Genomic DNA, 19,480 nt, shown 5'->3' with positions numbered 1-19,480 from the left:
TATAGGCGCAGCAAGTTCGTTAGCCTTCCCTGCTGCACCACTGCCTTCCTTCTCTCCTCGCCTCTTCTCAAGTCTGCGTAAAGCAGTGGTAAAGAACTGTTCTTCTTCTGCATAGATATTTACATACAGCGAGAGAGAGAGAGAGAGAGAGAGAGAGAGAGAGAGAGAGAGAGAGAAAGAACAAGTCGTGTGTGTGCGCTGGCGCGCGTACATGGGGAGAAGGGAGTACGTAGGAGGAGGGGGAGGAATGCCGGGGTGGCTGGGGGGACTGGTGGAGGAGAGCTTCTTTGTGGGTTGCGAGGCCCACGAGAGCAGGAGGAAGAACGAGAAGAACATCTTCTGCCTCGGCTGCTGCACCAGCATCTGCACCCACTGCGCTCCCGCCCACCGCTCCCACCCGCTCCTCCAGGTGATGATGATCCTTCTCCCTCTGCATGATGTGCCCCTCTTCCTCTTTATTCTCCTCCCAACTCTTCCATCTTCTCTGCTCCTCTTTTGTTCCTACTAATGTTAGCAGCACGGCGGTTGAGATATAGAATCATCCCTGCAAGCACAGAGGAAATTTCTGTGAGAAAAAGACTCTCTCTCTCTCTCTCTCTCTCATAATGTTGTGCTCCTCAGTTAGATTATTCTTCCAAATGATTATTCCAGGAATTAATTGATTGGATATTACTGATATCAACACTAATCTTTTGAGACTAGCAGTGGTATCTTTCTCTCCTTTGTGTTCTACTTTCTCTTTATTTTCCAGTTTAGTCATAGGAAAGAAAAGACACTATATAGAAAGAATTCCACATGTTTGTGCAATTATATTCCCTGATCAATTCATTTTCTAGGATCTCTTATTTGGAAAAGGGGGAAATTACTACCATCCTGGTCAGGTTTTGTTTGGCATCAGAGAAGCAGCAGTTGTTGCAGCTTCAACAGTGGTGGGAATAGCTGCGGCACATCTCTCTCTCTCTCTCCCTTCTTCTGATACTTGCAATGCCAATAATTTTCTCCACAACATCTATTCCAGATAAAGAGAGAGAGAGAGAGAGAGATGAATGCATATGGGTATAGTAACTGTCAGAAATGGGATTTGTAGGCATTGCTTTCCTGAATGGTGGTGGTGGTAGTCATGGCCCCATCTGCAGAAGCTCACATGCTAGTTGAAATATCACTTCATTTTCTCTTGAGGTCATCATCATTCTTGATTTAGACACCAACACCTTTTGTAGATTTTAGACACTTGATCCAAACTAATCTTGAACTCTGCTCTAAATTCCACTTGTTCTTCATCTTTGTTTGCATGCCTTGATCTACTTCTCCAGCAAGCAAAACCAGTTTCTGCTGCCTGTACCACTTCTCTCTGTTCATCGAGGCCTGTCTGGACTTGCCTTTTCTAAGGAGAAATGGTTGGCTCCTTTTTCTCCTTAGCTTTCTGATTCCTTTTGATAACTTGCAGCTTTTTACCACAAAAAGTATGAGCTTTCCCCTTCCCACAAACACAACTCTCATTCTCACTCCTCCTTCCATCTGTTTCCTGCCGTTTGTTTTTTACTATGGTAACTTTTTTGACCACGCTTACGGCCATTAGCCATGCCATGCTGAGTCCCAATCAATGGTGTGGCCCTTTTCACCCTCCAAATCCTCCTACATTTACCGGTTGTAGTCTGCCATTTTCCAAGGAATGCTCTCCGTGCTCTGTTGTCTTCCATCTCCCGTCCTCTCTTTTCCTTCGTGGCTTCCTCTGATAAGGATCGTGTCGTCAAAGCGTTACAACACTCCTTTAACTTGGCATTCATTGCAGTATTCCCAGTTCATCACTTCTGATGCTATATGATTAGCAAATGAGGCCAAATCTGTCTGCAACCCTTTTGCCAATTGTTCCCTTGCAAAATTACTTCCCACAGTTGGATCTATCACCGATGACAGCAACCCGTCTTGATCCTGTTTAGGTGCGCCGCTATGTCTACAACGATGTGGTTCGACTGGATGATCTCGAGAAGCTTGTGGACTGTTGCTTTGTGCAGGTGCTCCAGTAAAATCTTAGAGCATTTGAATTGGTGCTGCAAATCGTGGCATGTGATTCTTTGATGACGCTTCATCTTTCTTGGTGGCAGCCTTACACCATCAACAGTGCCAAAGTGGTGTTCCTGAAGCCAAGGCCACAGTCCCGGCCTTCCAAAGGCTCCAGCAACATCTGCTTGACCTGCGACAGAATCCTCCAAGAACCCTTCCACTTCTGCTCCCTCTCTTGCAAGGTAGCAACTCTCACAACTCGCGGAGAGCTCTCCGCATGCTGAACCCGACTCGACATAGATGACGATGTACAGAGTTTGGGATTGCAGGTGGACCATGTTCTGCTACGTGGGGAGGATCTATCGAGCATCCTGTTCAGGTTCGAAGACTCCGACTTCGCCTTCTCTCGATTCGAGAGTCTCCAGGTGGACGAGGATGACGGTCCGATCGCCGCTAATGCAACCCTGGAACAGCCAGCGCAGAGCAAGGAGGAATGCTTGCCGCCGAGCCACGGTGGCGGTGGCAGCGGCAGCTCAGGAACGAGGAAGAGCAAGTTCTTCCCTCGGATAGTGCTGTCCCTGAACAACAGGAGGAAGGGAGCTCCGCATAGATCACCTCTCTCTTAGTGTCATGCTTCAGCTTAATGTTACCAGAGGACTAAGCATCTAGGTTTAGCTTCTTACAAGTTGTCATTCGTAGAAGAGGGTGAAAGAGCTGTGGCTTACTGGTCCGAGAGGACTCTGCAATTCCATTACTGTCAAGGTGGAGACGATGGGCCACGGTTGATGATGAGGCTGTGGCCGAGCATTTCCACTACTGACAAGGTGGAGACGATGGGCCAATGTTGATGATGACGCTGTGGCTCGGAGTTGTGCCCACCAGTTTTGTATCAGTGTAATGGAATGCATCTATATCTGTCCACATATATACATATACATACTGCTCGGCTATATGTTGACATGGCTGTAATAATGAACACCAAAGTCTCCCACTCGTACGACTGACTCAGCAGCCTTCATGTGGGTAATAAACAGAAAGAATTATTATTATTATTATTATTATTATTATTATTATTATTATTATTATTATTATTATTATTATTATTATTATTATTATTATAAGTGCACAGAGTGTTGAATCGATCCGAAAGAAATAAATTGAGTTAATAATTCGATGATTTCAAATTGAATCCAAAATGAGAGTTACGAGTCTGAATTGATTCCAAACCAACTAACAATAAAATAAAATATAAGTGGATTCCATGATATAATGATTAACACTTCAAATTTAAAATCTAATAATTTGATCTTTAAATTTTGATGAAATAATTTATTTATTTATTTTATTAATCAGAACCAATAGGTCAAATTGAAATCGAAATTGCTTCATAATTTGAATTTTAAGGTCTTTTATAAGTTGAAAGTGTTATTTATCATAATTCAACCTCATCGTATAATTTGGTTCGAAATGCTTAAATCTATTTTAGTAGCATTAGACAGACCTTTATAGGTTACAGTGGGAAAGTCCACGTCTACATGGGTCCCTTTCCTTTGTTGACCAATTCTAAGTCTTCTTCTGGTGGGTCCTATTTCCCGCCCTCCGAAAACCCAGTCGATGACTCTCTCTCTCTCTCTCACATTAATGTCTTTAAATATAATTACGTCGTTTGTTGACTCCTTCCTCGGCCTCTGCAGCATCAGCAGCTGACAACGAAAGAGGGTGTCTGTGGCCACTTAGAACATGCGGTCACTTCACACGCATCTTAGTCTTTACTTCTCGAAGTGCCACACTTCTTCTACTGTATTCTTTCTGAACAAAACATATACCTCTGTCTCTCTCCCCCCACTTTTGTGTATGCCTGGGAGACAAAATAGGGTTCGGAGTTGCTGTGTCGAAGTTGAAAGATTGAAAGTAAGAAGCTGAAAGAAGGATGATGACGATTCAAAAGTACTAATGTATTATAAGATTAATCTCTTTAACTCTCCTCCCTCTTTGACAGGTCTGCCTAGAAAACAAGAAGCGATTGATGCAGCTGACTCATCTTCCTTCGTCATACCGTGAGCTTTTGGAGGCGTGAAATGATGAACAGTGATGCTTAGTGTTGTGCACACCATGCGGAATGCTTCGGCGCTGAAGGCCGACTTTGGTCGACCGACCGAGTCAACACCCCCTTCTTTCTCGACCAAACAATTCGGGAGGATGCTTCCGCGAACCAACCTTGCTTTTAAGATCAGAAAGCCGACGCTGCGGCTGCGACAGCCCGCACGTGGCAGCCATCCATTGTTCACACGTCAGAATCGGATGGCTCACGTCCAAATCTTAGGCAACCATTGACCGCCCGAGTCCTCCCCTATATATGCCCACCCTCGGCCGCTTACTCCATCCATCGATGGCCATGGGTGACACCGTCTCCGGCCCAGCGCAGTGGGCTCAACTCGGCGGCGGCGCCCGGCCGTACCCTTCGGCCACGCCCGCCGCATCGGACTCGAACCTGACCGCCGATGGGCTGCCGGCCAAGGTCACCCACCAACAGATCGAGGGCCGGGTGGGGAAGCCGGTGAGGCGGCGGTCGAGAGCCACCCGGAGGTCTCCGACCACCATGCTCAACACCGACACCACCAATTTCCGCGCCATGGTCCAGCAATTCACCGGCGTCCCTTCGGGACCGTACTCGGCCGAGTACCGGCCTGGCGGCGTCCCGATCTCCAACCTGGGCGGTGGTTATAGTTCGCATGAGCCACTGAACCAGACAACCTTCACGTCCTTCGACCACCTCCAGCATCACCAGTACCAGGGGCAGAGCTTGCAGTACCCACAGGAGGAACGACAGCAGTATCAGTCATCTGATGGTAACATCTTTACCGCAGCCGGTAGCGCTTATCGTAGCAACAACAGCAACGATGCTCTTCTTCTTCAAGGGTTCAACAACTCCGGCACTGCCTTGGAGGTGGGCGATGACTTTTTCTTTGATGGTACGTACAGCCAAATGATGCCAAGGCCAACCTCCACTGACCACAGGGCTCATGGGTACTTTTCTTGAGACGGGATAAGGGCGGGATTAGGGATGAGAGAGCACTTTCGATACTTCTATGTATGTAATGTGTGTACGGGGAAGAGAGCGAGACGGGCGACAACACATGTGCATATACATTGTCATCATATCCTTACTAGTCATATGCAATATGTATCGAATCAGAAAGAGGTGATGTGATTAATTGGTCTCCAAGTGGACAAGCTGTTTGCCGCAGAAAAAATGCACGCTTGAATGGGTCGCGTGTAAAAGGAGTAAAGCGACACATTGCAAAGTCAACATTTTCCACAGGAAAATGTTGGACTCATGAGGTTGAAAATTCCATTATCACGTTTCTTTGACGCTTAGATTTCGTAGCTCTCCCGTGGATTCATTCATTGGGTAAAGCTTTCATCGAATTAGGATTGAACTCACTACCAACAGAACCAATGGAATGTACCGCATGTGTGTACTGAATTCCTTAACTTGGTTCGATTCAACCGTTTAACTCTTATTAATGGTGAATTGACTCGAATCAATTTAATATACGCTCATCGTGACTCAAAATTCTACCAGTCTCGACCGACCGTATTGAGTCTGACTTAAGCTCGATCGGAATCCCTATTTTAGTTGGGTCGGTCATCGAGATTGACGGGTCCGGTTTAACCCTTTAATTGGAGTCTCCACTCGGTTCGATCAGATGGCAGTAAACCCTCGCCACTCCGCACCGGCGGTTCTCGACAGCGAATTCGACCCGTCTCGTCCCGATGGCCAGGATGGATTTCGAAGTCGTCGTCCTCGCCGGCGGCACCTCCCGCGATCTCAACCCCCTCGTCTCCCAGGTCCTCCCTCTCGCTCTCGGTCTCTCGATCTCCATCGCGTGCGCTTAATCTGGGGTTTTTGCTTCGATCACAGGAGGTCCCCAAGGCGTTGCTCCCTGTCGCCAACCGCCCCGTCCTGTCTTACGTCCTCGAGCTCCTCGAAGCCAGCAACCTCAAGGATCTCATTGTGGTGAGCTCCGTTTCCCCACCGATTCTCCTTTCTGAAAATTTGACAGTGAGATGTCTCGAGTTCTTTGATCTTTTACTTTTCCCTTTCCCTTGGAAGGCTGAAGTTTAGTTCTTTAGGGCTTTTGCTTTATTGCGAAGTTGGTTGAAATTTTTGTTCTTTTCCATGCTTTTTCCCTCTTCGAGACTACGAAGGATTCGGCTTTTAGAGATTTTAATCGTATATTTATAGATGCAAACGGATGAGTAGTTGTGGCCCGTTTATCCAAGTGACTTCAGCTTGAATAAGCTCGAATTTGTTTCCCTTATTTTACATGTTGAGGTATCAATAGTCGGATTTTTGTAGCTTTTGCAGTGTTTCTGAATTGACTGCCAAATGCACACAGGTGGTTGAGGGAGAAGATGCTGCACTCCGCGTTGGCGGATGGATATCGGGTGCTTACGTTGACCGTCTTCATGTTGAGGTTAGTCTCTATCTGGATTAATTGGGGTTTGGTCTTCATATTTGATGGAGCCAGACTTCGGGACTCATTCTTTTGTGCTAATGTGGATACTTTAGTTTGTTAAAACCCAGGTTTCTAGTGTAACTAGCCAACCCAAGATGGTATATTTGTTAGATTTTTAACCACATCTTCTAAATTAGTTGATAATATACACATAATATTAATTATTACCTCTTTTACATAATATTATAATATAATTTCACATTCATATTCCTATTTTTATGACTTTGCAGTCACCATTGTTCTTGTTTCATATTGTTTTCTCATTTTTATCTTCCATCGTATTGTCACGAATTTGGTTGGTTTTGCTTGAGTCGTGCGACACTCTTGCGTATCCGTCCGCAAAGGCTTAGCTTTCACGAAACCTTTTATGGTCCCTTAAGGACCTGTAAAAGAAAAGTTGGATTAGAGGAAGCGTTTTAACTCGAGATCCTACAAGCAAATATTTCAGTAAACACTTGATAGACAATGCAAATTAAAAACATAGACTTCGCAAGCTTTGAACGATCATGTGATAAAGGGTCCGTCAAGGCCAAAAGTCCCTATGAGTGCTCACATGTTATTGTTACGGAATAAGGCAACGAATCGGCCCTAGACAATACCCCAAAAGCCCATCCAACCATATGCCAACGGGTAGCTCTAGGGTGCTATGTTAGTCGACACTCTGCACCACTCTACGGAGCTAGAAAACTCTCAAAATGATTGTTTGGATGGCTTATGTTTGGGTAGTTTTGCCTTAGCGTGACAGCTACACACAATATATGTTTGCAAGACTAAAACAACAATAAAAGCCAACCAAAATAGGGTTGTGAAGCCTACTGCGAGTCATCTACATGCTATGTTAAGCAGGAACAAATCCAAAAGACACGAACAAACACATACATTACATCGAACACTCTGTGTATAGATTTGTCCGTGACATTCTCCTTCACTTATTCTTTCTTTTAACATACTTGTTGAAGCCTTTGCAAACACGGCATTTCCTCGCCTTTAATGAATCTTCAATCTTCTGCTTAGTTGCAACGCACCTCTGGGCTCTTAGCTGCTCTCCGCCACTGTTGTTGAGTAATCGAACTTTGATTCGCCAATACTACTTCAACTCACAAATGATTTTGACTCGGGTGTGTGATCAGTCGAGTTGTGCTAATATTTGTTGGCTCCTACAGATCCCTCAGATTAAGAAAAAGATCTTTCTTGTTATGCGCTTTAACGAGCATTACCTCGGAGATCCCTCAGTTAAGTCAAAAGTCTCGTGTTGCTTGAACTGGGTAGATGCTTATTGGAGCTTTAACGAGCATTATCTCGCAGACTTTGAAGTATTTTTAGGCCTTTCCTCCATAAAATTTGCCCATCAATTTCTCTTTTACTTGTCGCTTCCAAGTAGGTTCATATCACTTTCGATTTCGATTGGTATTTTGTTTGGAAATGAAGCAGACAATCTACTCTCAGTATAACTGATCACCATTGGTGAGGATTTGACAACCATTGTCTCCTACTAAGTTTCTTCGAAGGGTCTTTGAACATGTGCAGAGAACCAGGGTACTCGGTTTTGCCCATTCTTTTAAAAGTTGAGAAGGTAAAGATTACTTGACTGCACTCGCCTCCTCGAGGATTGTATTTCATGCATCAAGCTAATTACTAGCCTTCGTTTGCTCTTTGCTTATATTTCTGAAGCACTCGAAGTGTTTGCACTCCTAGCTACTGCAATTCGCCTTCTCATAGCTATTGAACTTCTGGAATATAAGAAGTTTTATCTAAAAAGAGTAAAATTTCGTCCCGACTCAGAGCAAATCTCTGAAAGCTTTGGTCGCCTCTGGGATTATATCGTTTTCTCCATCATTTTCATTACTTGCTCCTCTGAGTAGATAAGGCACAACACCGCGTATTGTCTATTTCGTTCCTTGGTCGAGTACTCCTGCATCAACCTGAAGTCCTCCACTTTTGGTTATTTTGATGAGAAGCACATCGACATTGGCCTTGTGAAGTTCCCTGGTCTCTGCCTTTCTGTCTTGTCTCAATACTTGGAGTTTGCCTCTGCATTCTCCACCTCATCGACCTTTTTCATGACCATGTGTTCTCTTTCTATGAGAGCAAGGGATCGATGACTCCACGAAAGTCTCACCTCTGTGGTACCATGATATTGTCATGCCCATGGTCTAACTATTTGTTGCCTCGCATCTATGTTTCTTTCTTCGCGATCGGTAGGTCCGTCTCTACAGCATTATGGCGCTCCTTCGAGTCTACCTCCATCTTAATCGATGTTTAGTTTTTGGGTAGCTAACTCCCTCTGACTCATCGTCGCTTCGTCACCCCTTTCGATCAGTTGCTTCAATACTTTTGTGTTCTCCGAGTAGTTTCCCTTGGTCGATGGAAAGATAGACTACAACTCTCATGCATGGCCTCTATCATCATATTGCAAGGCTCGTATCGATTATATTCTCCTTTGCATCATTGGTAGCAACGTTTGTTTACTCAGCCTTGCCTCTTGATTTGTTGGGCTTCCATAAGCGAATATGAGCTCTAGAGTAGTACAACTCTCCAACTGCTCTAATCATACCGTTGTATAATCAAGTCCCCCCCATGGGACTACAGGTACTTGCACTCGAAATCCCCTTCGGTGGTACACAACCCCCATATGCTGATAATTAAGGCTTTCGTCCGATACAAAATTCGATGCACACATGAAAGGCCCACCTCTTCAGTGCCATGACATTTACTCCTTGAATTCATAGCCCTTCTTGCTATCGTGTTATTTACTGAAGTGAAGCTACCAATAGCTCTTAATCATACCTCCGTATGATCAAGTCCCTCACAGGACTTCTCCCGTGTGTCGTATTGCCTCGAATTGTTCCACCACGATTCGCTGTACCATGTCACCTCTTGGTGACATCTCCATTGCATTCTAATCTTTGTGGGATAAACTCGGACTTCGATCTCTCCATGTGTGGCGTCTACCAATACATCACAGGGCCTCCGTCACCTCCATTGTATTTGCTCCTTTGGAAATCGACCTTCGTCCATCCATTCTCGGGTCACATGCGGACGAAGCACAACTATAGGATAGTCCATCGCCTAGTAGCTCTCGAAGGCCACCGACTTCGATGAAATTAATGTGCCATTGTTTGGATACTGGACCGTTGCCCCCCAACACAATCTCTACTATGCACAACTTGAAGCAATGTTGCATATTCTTCAAGAGTACCCGTCTTTGTGTCCTCTTACTTCATGCCAAAGTATTATGACCCGAACTTCGCCTCCGCAAGTTGAGTCAACTTAGTCCCTCCATAAATTGCTTTGTCGAGATAAGATGCATGTGCCTCGAAGCTCCCTTCTTCTTTGGCATCATGCAAGATGAATCCGCTCCATTAGAACGAGAGACTCATGGAATGACATGATTTCACTTTTGCTTCTGCAAGAGTTCATGTCCTTGACCTCTGTCCAAGGAAAACTTTCTGCTTTCACTTCATGTTTCGTCTTCTATATCGACTCCCTTCATACGGCTCGAGCACTTCATCAAGTTCCACCTAAGTTGCTTCGCTTGGTTTGCATTGAGTTGATGGTGGCTCTCATGTCCACCATTCCATAGATTAGCCTTTCATTGAGTTTGATTTCCGCATCGGTTCTAAGTGTACCTTCATTTGGTGTTGCCTAAGGTTGTTCCCCCACTTGATCTAACAATGCATCCACCAACGCATTACCTCGTGCAAGATCATGTGACTCATTATCGCTCGCTCGATCCGTTGAGCTTTATGGAACTGTTGTCTTGAGGTACTCCCCTTAACATGTGCAATCCGTTGCACATGATTCTCCTTCAGGAAAACCAAGACTTATCACTCCTGGATATCTGTCCTATTGGGGCAACTTTTCTCTTCGTATCATTCCTTTTAGAAGTTTCGGATACCACCATCCCTTTGGACTACTCCGCCTTGCTGAAAAACTGTGCATTATTTAACCATCGCGAATGCACTTGCTAGATTATGACTCTTCGCCAATACAATAGCTACTACGCCGCTCAAGGTCAAGAAAATGCTGAACTTATCGCACACTTCAGCCTCTTACGGACGTGTCCTTCCCATGTTGAGAAAGTTTTCATGCTCCATAGCGACGAGTTTCGGTCGTGCCTTAAGATAGCCACGAATAATACGTCGTTCGCATACAAACCATTTCATGAGCATCAAATTCTTCGAATTAGCAATTCCTCACCTCTGTGAGCTTTGCACAACTCTTTCGGTCATCGAGCAACTCATCCCTCCTTGTATAGTCTCATCCTTTGCCAAGTACTCTGCTTGCCTTGAGCACTATCAAATTTGGTTGCCAACATCGAGTTGTAGCTCGAATTCAATCATCCCGGCCTTTATGTGTTACGCGTTCTTCCCAGCTCACTTGTCCTTGTGGTGTCTTTACGCTCGTTTCCCTCAAACGGTTGTGTGCTGTCTGCCCTTAACATAGTTCTGCTAGGTCCCTTACGTTTGCATGCCAAGTGCTTCTAAGCGTGTTTGTCTCGCTCGAATATTATCTGTCACGGACTTAGTTAGCTTTATCTAAATCATGTGGCATCATTGTATGTCTATCAGTAAGGGGTCAGTCTCCCCAAAATCTCTTATAATCTCTTAAGGACCTACAAAAGAGAAGACGAGCTAGAGGAAGCATTTAACTCGGGATCTCACAAATAGATATTCTGGCAAACACTTGATAAATAATGTAAATTACAAACATAGACTCCAAAAGCTTTGAACGACCGTGCAACAAAGGGTTCAAGTGGTTCGTCGCGGCCAAAAGTCTCCACAAGTGTCCACATGAGACTATTAAAAAACAAGGCAACAAACCAACCCTAAACACTACTCCAAAGGCCCATCCAGTCATATGCCACCCAGATAGCTCTTGGGTGTTGTGCTGGTTGACACTCCGCACCATTTTGCAGAACTAGAAAACCCTCAAAATGACTGCTTGGATAGCTTATTTTTGGACAGTTTTACCGCTACATGATGACTGCACATAACCTGTGTTTACAAGACTAAAACAATCACAAAAGTCAACCAAAATAGTTCTATCAAGCCTACTACAAACCCTCTACATGCGATGCAAAACATAAACAAAACCGAAAGACACAGACATACGCAAACATTAATTCGAACACCCTGTGTCTAGATTTGTTCATGACAGTATAGTGGTATAGGCAATCTTTCCACTTTTTTTCCTTTTTTTTTGTCATTTTCTAATGCATATGATTACATTATGTTTTAATCAAGGTTTGAAATATCGTATCGTACCGGCGTTTCGATATTCGCTCGGTACACTACGATACTGTATACCGAGCGGTATACAGTTCTGCATATCGCTCGATATTATATATATATATATATATATATATATATATATATAAAAGATTTTTTTATATATAAAATATTTTTATAAAAGGCGACGCCGCGTAGCTTCGGGGCAACGTCACCAAGGCGACGCGACGTCGCCTTAAAAAATAAATAAATAAATAAATAAATAAATAAATAAATAAATATATATATATATATATATATATATATATATATATATATATATATATACTGTTCGGTAACGGACGGTCCGTGTATCAGTCAACTAACGGACTGGTATGTATCGCCCGGTATGGACGGTATTATTCGAAACTGTATACCTTGGTTTTAACTATATAGTGTAGTCTAATTTTTTCCTACTAGTGCTTACAATACTGCCCACTGTCAACTATATGACCTACCATGCTCAGTGGATTAGTGCATTCTATTTGATGCCTTTCCTCAATCATGCACTCGCAAGTTAAGATTTACTACTTACCAAAGTCTGAAATCAATTTCAATTTGAATATTCTATCTTGCATCAGACCCATTTGGCCTCCTGCCTGAAATATGCTGATTTTAAAAGTGGTTCCATTTGCTGATTTTTTTCACTATCACAATCAAGTGTTATGGATGTTGTATGTTTTCTGAGTTACGCCTCTTAATAGCTATTTCTGATATGTCACCGACTATCCGAATGTTGGAGTTTAATTTCTCACCCAACTATTTAGCAGTATCAGCTATATACATCTTTTGCTGTTGTTGAGTAAAATCGGTAGATCCATGTTCATGCGATCCGTTGTAGAGCGTTGGTTGTCAATGGCCTAACACAACCATCCACCCTTTTTATCCGGGCTTGGTACCAATATAGGCAGTGTTTGAATGTCTTAGCAAAAGGCACAGGGACAAGTACATGTGAATTATGAGTGTGTATTACTTTATTCATATGTTCTGTTGGTAAGCCATGGATTGAGAAAAACAATGTTAGTTATATATATGATACTTTATAATCAAATTAAAGGTTGAAGTTTAGATAGTTACAGCCTTTAAGTAACTTTAAATGTCAGGTTCCAGGACATAATGTAGAAGTAAAGATTTTATATAGTGAACATCGTAGCTATAGCTAAAAAAGAAGTAAGAAAATATTACTTATTTGGAATGACTACTGCGGTTACTTATATACGCACCAAACTCGATCAACTACTTGAAGTGAAGATTAACTTTCGTCGAGGCTCTATGAAAGCATCTATTTGTCCCTTTATAGGTGGCAGCTGTGCCCGAGGGTGTTGGCACTGCAGGAGCTTTGCGAGCTGTGGCATCTTACCTCACTGCCAATGATGTTCTGGTAGTCATCTAAATTCCTTGGTGATTTTGAAGGAGAAAAAAGACTGTGGGTTTCTGTTGTATTAATTCAGTTTATTTGTAGATTGTAAGCGGTGACCTTGTTACTGATGTGCCTCCTGGGGCTGTGGCTGCAACACACCGAAGACATAGTGCAGTAGTGACAGCATTGCTGTGTCCAGCTCCTGTTAGTGGTCCATCAGATACAGGAACTTCTGGAGGAAAGGAAAAGGCTAAAAAACCAGTCCGCTGCAATATTGTGGGGCTGGATCCAACAAGACAATATTTATTACACTTGGCAACAGGTTGTTAAATTTATCATGCCAAGTATAATTTACCTAGCTTCTTTTTTGGTTCCTTTTATGTAACATAATACCTTGACAGGGGCTGAAGTTGAAAAGGATATTCGAGTTCAAAAGAGCCTTCTTCGGGCTGTGGGACAGGTATAAAATCTGTTTCATAATTTTTCATAACTATGGATAATAATATTGTAACCTCTTCTTGCTTTTCACTACATGTTGCATCCTTTTCTCTTGGTTCAGTTTTTGAGTGATTTTTTGGTTCCAATATTCTGTTAACAAGAGACTGAGATAACCACATACTCATGCAAATCATGTGGAACTGATATAGAAAATATTCTAACTTCTCAGTTAAAACAATTACCTGTACAATCAGATGCCACACACTAATTGTCACTAGCGTGTAAATGACACCTCCATCATATGCTTTTTGTACAGGCGAATCTCATCAATATTCTGTTGAATTTCTTGTCAAGTGGTGTTTTTATTTGTTAATTTGGCTTTCTAGTCATTGTTGCTGCCACCTTTTGCCTTTTGTGCTCAATCTGATCTTGGGTTTCAAAGAATTCTATAGATCCTCTATTTAATTCACTTATTGTTCTCATGTCATGATTTTTTTGGCTGCCTTTAGATTGAAATTCGAGCTGACCTCATGGATGCACACATGTATGCGTTTAAAAGGTCTGGCATTTCCTTTAAGTGGTGACTATTATATATATATTTTTATAAAATCTTTCTTATGCTTTTGACCACTAAATCCATTTCTTTGTCCTCTAACAAGTTATCGTATATCAGGAGTGTTCTGCAGGACATTTTGGATCAAAAGGATAAATTTCATAGCATTAGACAGGATATTCTACCATATCTGATCAGAACCCAGCTGGTATGCTAAGTAATATCTGTACTTCTTAGTAATTTTTTATTTTTGCTACCATTAGCTAACATTACAATTTCATCATTGTCATCAGAATTCAGAAGTATCAGATAATGGAGGTATTAAATCTGAATTGGGGATGGATAATATATCTTCACAAAATGAGCTGAGATGGTTGTCTCAACACCGAGAAATTGCTCCTTCTGCTTTCCAGGAGCCCCATGCTTTTAGTCTTAAGCCGCTACCTGATGCTCGAAGAACCCATAAATGCTGTGCTTATATCGCCAGTGAAAGCAAGTATTGTGCTCGTTTAAACTCTATTCAGGCATATAGTGACATTAATCGTGATGTAAGAATCTAAAAACCTAGAATACAATCATGACGTTGCAGCTGAGTAACTTTGTACTGTAACAGCTAATAAATTTTCATATGGCAAATAGGTGGTAGGAGAGGCTAGTCACCTTTCTGGGTATTCTTTCTCTGCACAAAACAACATCATTCATCCATCTGCTGAGCTGGGATCTAAAACTACGGTGAGCCATTGCACATTCTTAGTATCATTTTGTTCTACCTATGGTGCGTATAGTATATATTTGATTTTTCATGCATGCATTTTATTAGAAAGGTACGCTAAATGGCATAATACTTCTGGTATGGCATAGGTGATCATCGAGTCACTTTCTTATGCATGATTAATGATATAATAGACAACAGTCCATATATAAAACCCCAGAAGTTACCTTGTTTAACCAATAGGGCTGAATTGTTAACTTGTTGCCACTTCAAAAATCAATTTTGCTTTTATCTTTTCATGTATTACTGCCCTTGCAATCTTTACTTTCTAACTGAAGTTCATTGGAGTTATGTTCTGTACTGAGTTTTCTCTGTTGGACTACATTTTATTTTCAATGCATTTTGGTACTTGATATTTTGTTGTACTTTGTAAAATCATGTGTTGTTTTTTATTATCCACATGACTCATGTAACTTAGTGATATAGGTTGGTCCACAATGCATGCTCGCAGAAGGCTCAAAATTAGGTGATAAATGTAGCGTGAAACGATCTGTCATTGGTCGCCACTGCAGGATTGGTTCAAATGTCAAGGTACATAGACACTGCAGTAAACCTGATCTCAAGCCAATTCTGATGTGTTATTATCAAAAGTGTAATTCTTGCAGCCATATATGAAAAACATGTATATGCTGCGGGAAGACATTACTTCAATTTATGATATTAATGATTTGTGTTTGGGACTGCAGATTGTCAATTCTATTGTGATGAATCATGTCACTATTGAAGATGGTTGTTCTATTCAAGGTTCTGTTGTATGCAGTAATGTGCAGCTTCAAGAGCGAATTGTTCTAAAGGACTGTCAGGTGCACTATTTTTTTTTCCTTCTCTGTTTCTCTAACTTACTATTTGTGAATGAGAAAAAAAAGGATTACTACAAAGATCTCTTCCTGAATACATTACAATGAAGTGCAAGTCATACAGGAAGATAGAGATATGTTGTTTTGTCTCAATAGTCTAAGTCCATGGGGAGAGTTTGAGAATATTTCTATTGTGGGTACAAGAATTATAACCTCTGACATAACATTTACGTAAAATTTAAAGCCTAAGTACTGCATGTGGAACCTCCAACACTTGTAACAAGAATCTCTGCAGGAAATCTCACTCTGATCACCTCACTGAACAATTTATGCGTGATAAATATTAAGTTATCTTGGATAAAGGAACTGCATGTCTATAATGCCAAAATATACAATAGAGCTTCTGTAATTACAGGTACAAATCAGTCCTAACCGTCTCTTATTAATGAGCCTAACCACTTTGTGAACCGTACAGACATGCGAGGAAGCAAGTTACATGTGTATGTGCAACTCATTAATGGAACAACCCATTTGCAATACTTCACAGGCCTACAGCTTATAGTTTTGAATTTTTGAACTTGTGCCCACAAGGATTAGACAAGTTCACTAGTGGTGGTCTTAGAATCAGAAAGAACTCCCAAGGAAGGAATCCACATCGAACATCATATATGAGTTGCCCAGATGAGTCTTGTAGTCCTTAATGGCTTTTTATTTATGATTATGATTAACCTAAGTTCAGATCTAATAGGAGCTTTGATCTCTTTATCCCATTTTTCACACCAGATGCAAGTGATCTAAAATAGAATTCAAATTACCAATGATCTCCACTTTCTTTAGTGGTTAGAATCGTAAGACCAACTTATTACAATCTTCACATTGACTTAATTTTTAATCTCTTTTTTAATGAGTACTATCATTTCCTGTCGCCCTGAGTCTTGGGCTATTATTATGCCACTAAGAATTATATCATCATATTTGAGTTTTCACCTTCAGCTCTCTGTAGCAACACAAGCACCTACCTGACCCATTGTTGAACAGCTGCCTTGTGCAGCCTTATAAGGACCATCGTGTTCTCATACAACTATAGAATCTAATCAAAATTGCACCTATACCTGCATTCATGGTTTTACTTGCGTAAGTACTGTTACATTACACATCTCACCCTTCATGAGTGGACTTGCTTGGATGATTTTGTCCATTTGAAATATCAAACTGAGGATTGCTTTTTCTATTTGAAGAGATTTGGAGAGGGGAAGTTGAAAGGGTTGGAAGCTATAATCGTCTTCCATCACAGGCAATCCTGATGTTTCCAAGAAAAGGAAGACCCCACCTTTTCACAGTGAATTTCTTTAGGATGAGTACATTTACCTTCTCCAATCCTGCATTCCCTGTGCACTGCTGGTCCACCCTTTTTTTAGTCATTTTTCTTTCTAGACACAAGCTCCCATCGTTTGCCGGTAAACTAAGAACAGTGTTGGGATGCCCAAAAAGACTCAAAATTGTGCCGAGATTATTCTGTGCATTTAGAGACACAATTCTTAACCAACTATAGAGACCAACTCTTCAGCTTCCAACTACAAGCACACTTTTGAGTGTTCTTCGCTACCAGCAACCGATCAAGTTGGTATTTGAAATGTTCATATTAAACCTATGAGCAGACAAAGAAACCCAGTTTTCTTGGGATCTGGTATCAAACTAGAGTATTGCTTTGATAATTTGCACCTTGCGTGTAATGTTCTATATGATACTTCCAGCTGAACAGAATGAGTATGAATTGCTTTCAGTGATCGCAAGTAGATGTCTCTAAGTTTGTTCTGGAAATTAAAAGTCCTCCACTTCCCCCTGCTGCCTAAAATTTGTCAAGCTTGCATGTTTTCTGCAAGCTGTGTTCCTGAATAATCTGTACCTTACACTGCTATAACTATTAGCATCACATAATGTTATTACTGACTTGTTTGTTTGATTTCCTCTGGTTGTTCCATTGTCTTGAACCATCAGGTTGGTGCTGGTTATGTTGTCACAACTGGCAGCGAACACAAGTCCGAATCGCTTGCAAGAAAATAAGTGCTAACAAGTCTCTCACAAGGTTTCCCAATTGCTTGCTTTTTCGGCGGAACTCCGGCCTATACATCCATGTGCTTTGAGGTCATGAGAGAGAGAGAGAGATTTCCATTTTGTTGTCTCCCTTTTTATCTATGTCTATTGCTTTTTCTTGTCTTCTTTTTTAACCCAAGTACATCGTCACAATATGCCATATCCTTGATAGAATTCTGAACTGTCTCGTATCATATGTTTGCATGTAAAATTTGGTTTCTATTCATATCACTGCTTTTGATTTCCTTAATTTCTTCCATTTTTTTTCAATGATTATTAGTTAATCTCTGTCAGATCGTCACTGTTGTAGGGTTTTGCATTTTAATTTTTTTGGTGTCCTACTTTGTTTAATTGATTGCAGTGAAATGTTCGATTTATTTCATTCATATCTCGATTTCACGTCTGACATGATGCTACTAAATTTTACCTCCATATACCTATTAAGGCATATGGAGAATGCCCAACTAAGATCATATTACCAGTTTGGATGCACTGAAGAAAACAACGCCGTTTGGTCATATAATTCTTAGGTTCGCTCTGAAACAGGTCCGTTGTCTCTCTGGGCTCGATGCGAACTCGACTCGGCCCGAACAACATTCAATTCAATCATCACCCGCCATGATCTCCGCCGGGGGGGAGGAGGTCTGTCCGTGACTCGTTAATCCCACTTAGGTTCGCTCTGAAACAGGTCCAATGTCTCTCTGGCCTCGATGCTAACTCGACTCGGCCCTAACAACATTCGATTCAATCATCACCCGCCATGATCTCCGCCGGAGGGGGGGGGGGGGGGGAGGAGGTCTGTCCTTCACTCGTTAATCCCACTTAGATTTGCTGGAAGCCCGACGATTCGCTCCCCGTGGGTTTCGATTACGATCCATCGCTCTCCGGTGGCGGATGCGGAACCCGAACTCGAGCATGCGGAATAGCTGGACGAAGCGGCACGGCCCACGAGGCGGAAGCAGACGCAGGACGAAGAAAAGGTAAATATCTTGCTTCCTTCGGTTCCTTTCTTGATCGCTCGACTTGTGAACTACGTCGGATCGGCTTTGCTCGATCTTTTCGATTGGATTTTACCACAAGCTCTTCGGGTGTGGCGGTTGTCGGTCTTGGACTTGTTGTATCTTTCTGATAGAAAAGATCGAGTTTTTTGCCATTGCAAGTTTCGATGTGCTAGAAAATGTAGTCATGCGAATTTATGTACCTTATGAAATGATTTCTGGGAGAATAATTGATTCTTCTCGCCCTGTAGGTTTCGAAGCACATGTTACGGAAAGTAACTTTTTTAGTCGTGATCTCGGAGTCAACGCGGCTGGTCCAGGGCTCCAAGTGGTCAGGATCAGACACAGCTCCCCTTGGGATCTTGTGGTGGCTGACGCAGGGGGTCTGGCTGGGAGGTCCGCAGCGACGATCAGGTTCGGCGATGTCGTCAACCTGCACAAAGGTCGGATCGGTGGCTCGGCCCGACCCCTCCGACGATCAAGTCAACGATGGCGCGTGGCGTTTTTGAGTGAGGTCCTCTCCCCTTGGCTCGTTGGGGGCCAGGAGGTATTTATAGGCGGGTTTGATGTTACCTGATGTGCCATCCTGCCAGAGCTGGTCCGTACTTCTGATGCCGTCTGCCGTCATCGTGGGCGTTGCGTGGATGGTCGAGCTGCTGTAGGGTATGGGG

General features: G+C 42.4%; 3 protein-coding genes across 3 annotated transcripts; all 3 read left to right on the top strand.

The window, feature by feature from the left end:
* Positions 1 to 33: 33 nt before the first annotated feature.
* Positions 34 to 2,909, top strand: LOC103970837 (protein RGF1 INDUCIBLE TRANSCRIPTION FACTOR 1-like). The gene is made up of 4 exons (XM_009384768.3): positions 34 to 409; positions 1,941 to 2,015; positions 2,106 to 2,246; positions 2,334 to 2,909. Exons 1-4 carry the CDS (start codon positions 212 to 214, stop codon positions 2,628 to 2,630), a joined length of 711 nt encoding a protein of 236 aa, XP_009383043.2. The 5' UTR covers positions 34 to 211; the 3' UTR covers positions 2,631 to 2,909.
* A 1,480-nt stretch (positions 2,910 to 4,389) lies between these two features.
* LOC103970827 (uncharacterized) lies at positions 4,390 to 5,230 on the top strand. The gene has a single exon (XM_009384759.3). It carries the CDS (start codon positions 4,394 to 4,396, stop codon positions 5,042 to 5,044), a length of 651 nt encoding a protein of 216 aa, XP_009383034.2. The 5' UTR covers positions 4,390 to 4,393; the 3' UTR covers positions 5,045 to 5,230.
* A 469-nt stretch (positions 5,231 to 5,699) lies between these two features.
* On the top strand, positions 5,700 to 18,061 carry LOC103970269 (uncharacterized). The gene is made up of 13 exons (XM_009383986.3): positions 5,700 to 5,856; positions 5,930 to 6,025; positions 6,408 to 6,485; positions 13,098 to 13,178; positions 13,260 to 13,479; positions 13,559 to 13,617; positions 14,105 to 14,154; positions 14,269 to 14,356; positions 14,442 to 14,696; positions 14,788 to 14,880; positions 15,347 to 15,451; positions 15,607 to 15,723; positions 17,716 to 18,061. Exons 1-13 carry the CDS (start codon positions 5,782 to 5,784, stop codon positions 17,779 to 17,781), a joined length of 1,383 nt encoding a protein of 460 aa, XP_009382261.2. The 5' UTR covers positions 5,700 to 5,781; the 3' UTR covers positions 17,782 to 18,061.
* Positions 18,062 to 19,480: the final 1,419 nt, after the last annotated feature.

Source organism: Musa acuminata, chromosome BXJ3-2 (assembly GCF_036884655.1).
Source record: "Musa acuminata AAA Group cultivar baxijiao chromosome BXJ3-2, Cavendish_Baxijiao_AAA, whole genome shotgun sequence".
Classification (NCBI taxonomy): Eukaryota; Viridiplantae; Streptophyta; class Magnoliopsida; order Zingiberales; family Musaceae; genus Musa; species Musa acuminata.
Note: the sequence above shows the minus strand (reverse complement) of the source record. Positions and strands in the feature narration are given on the sequence as shown.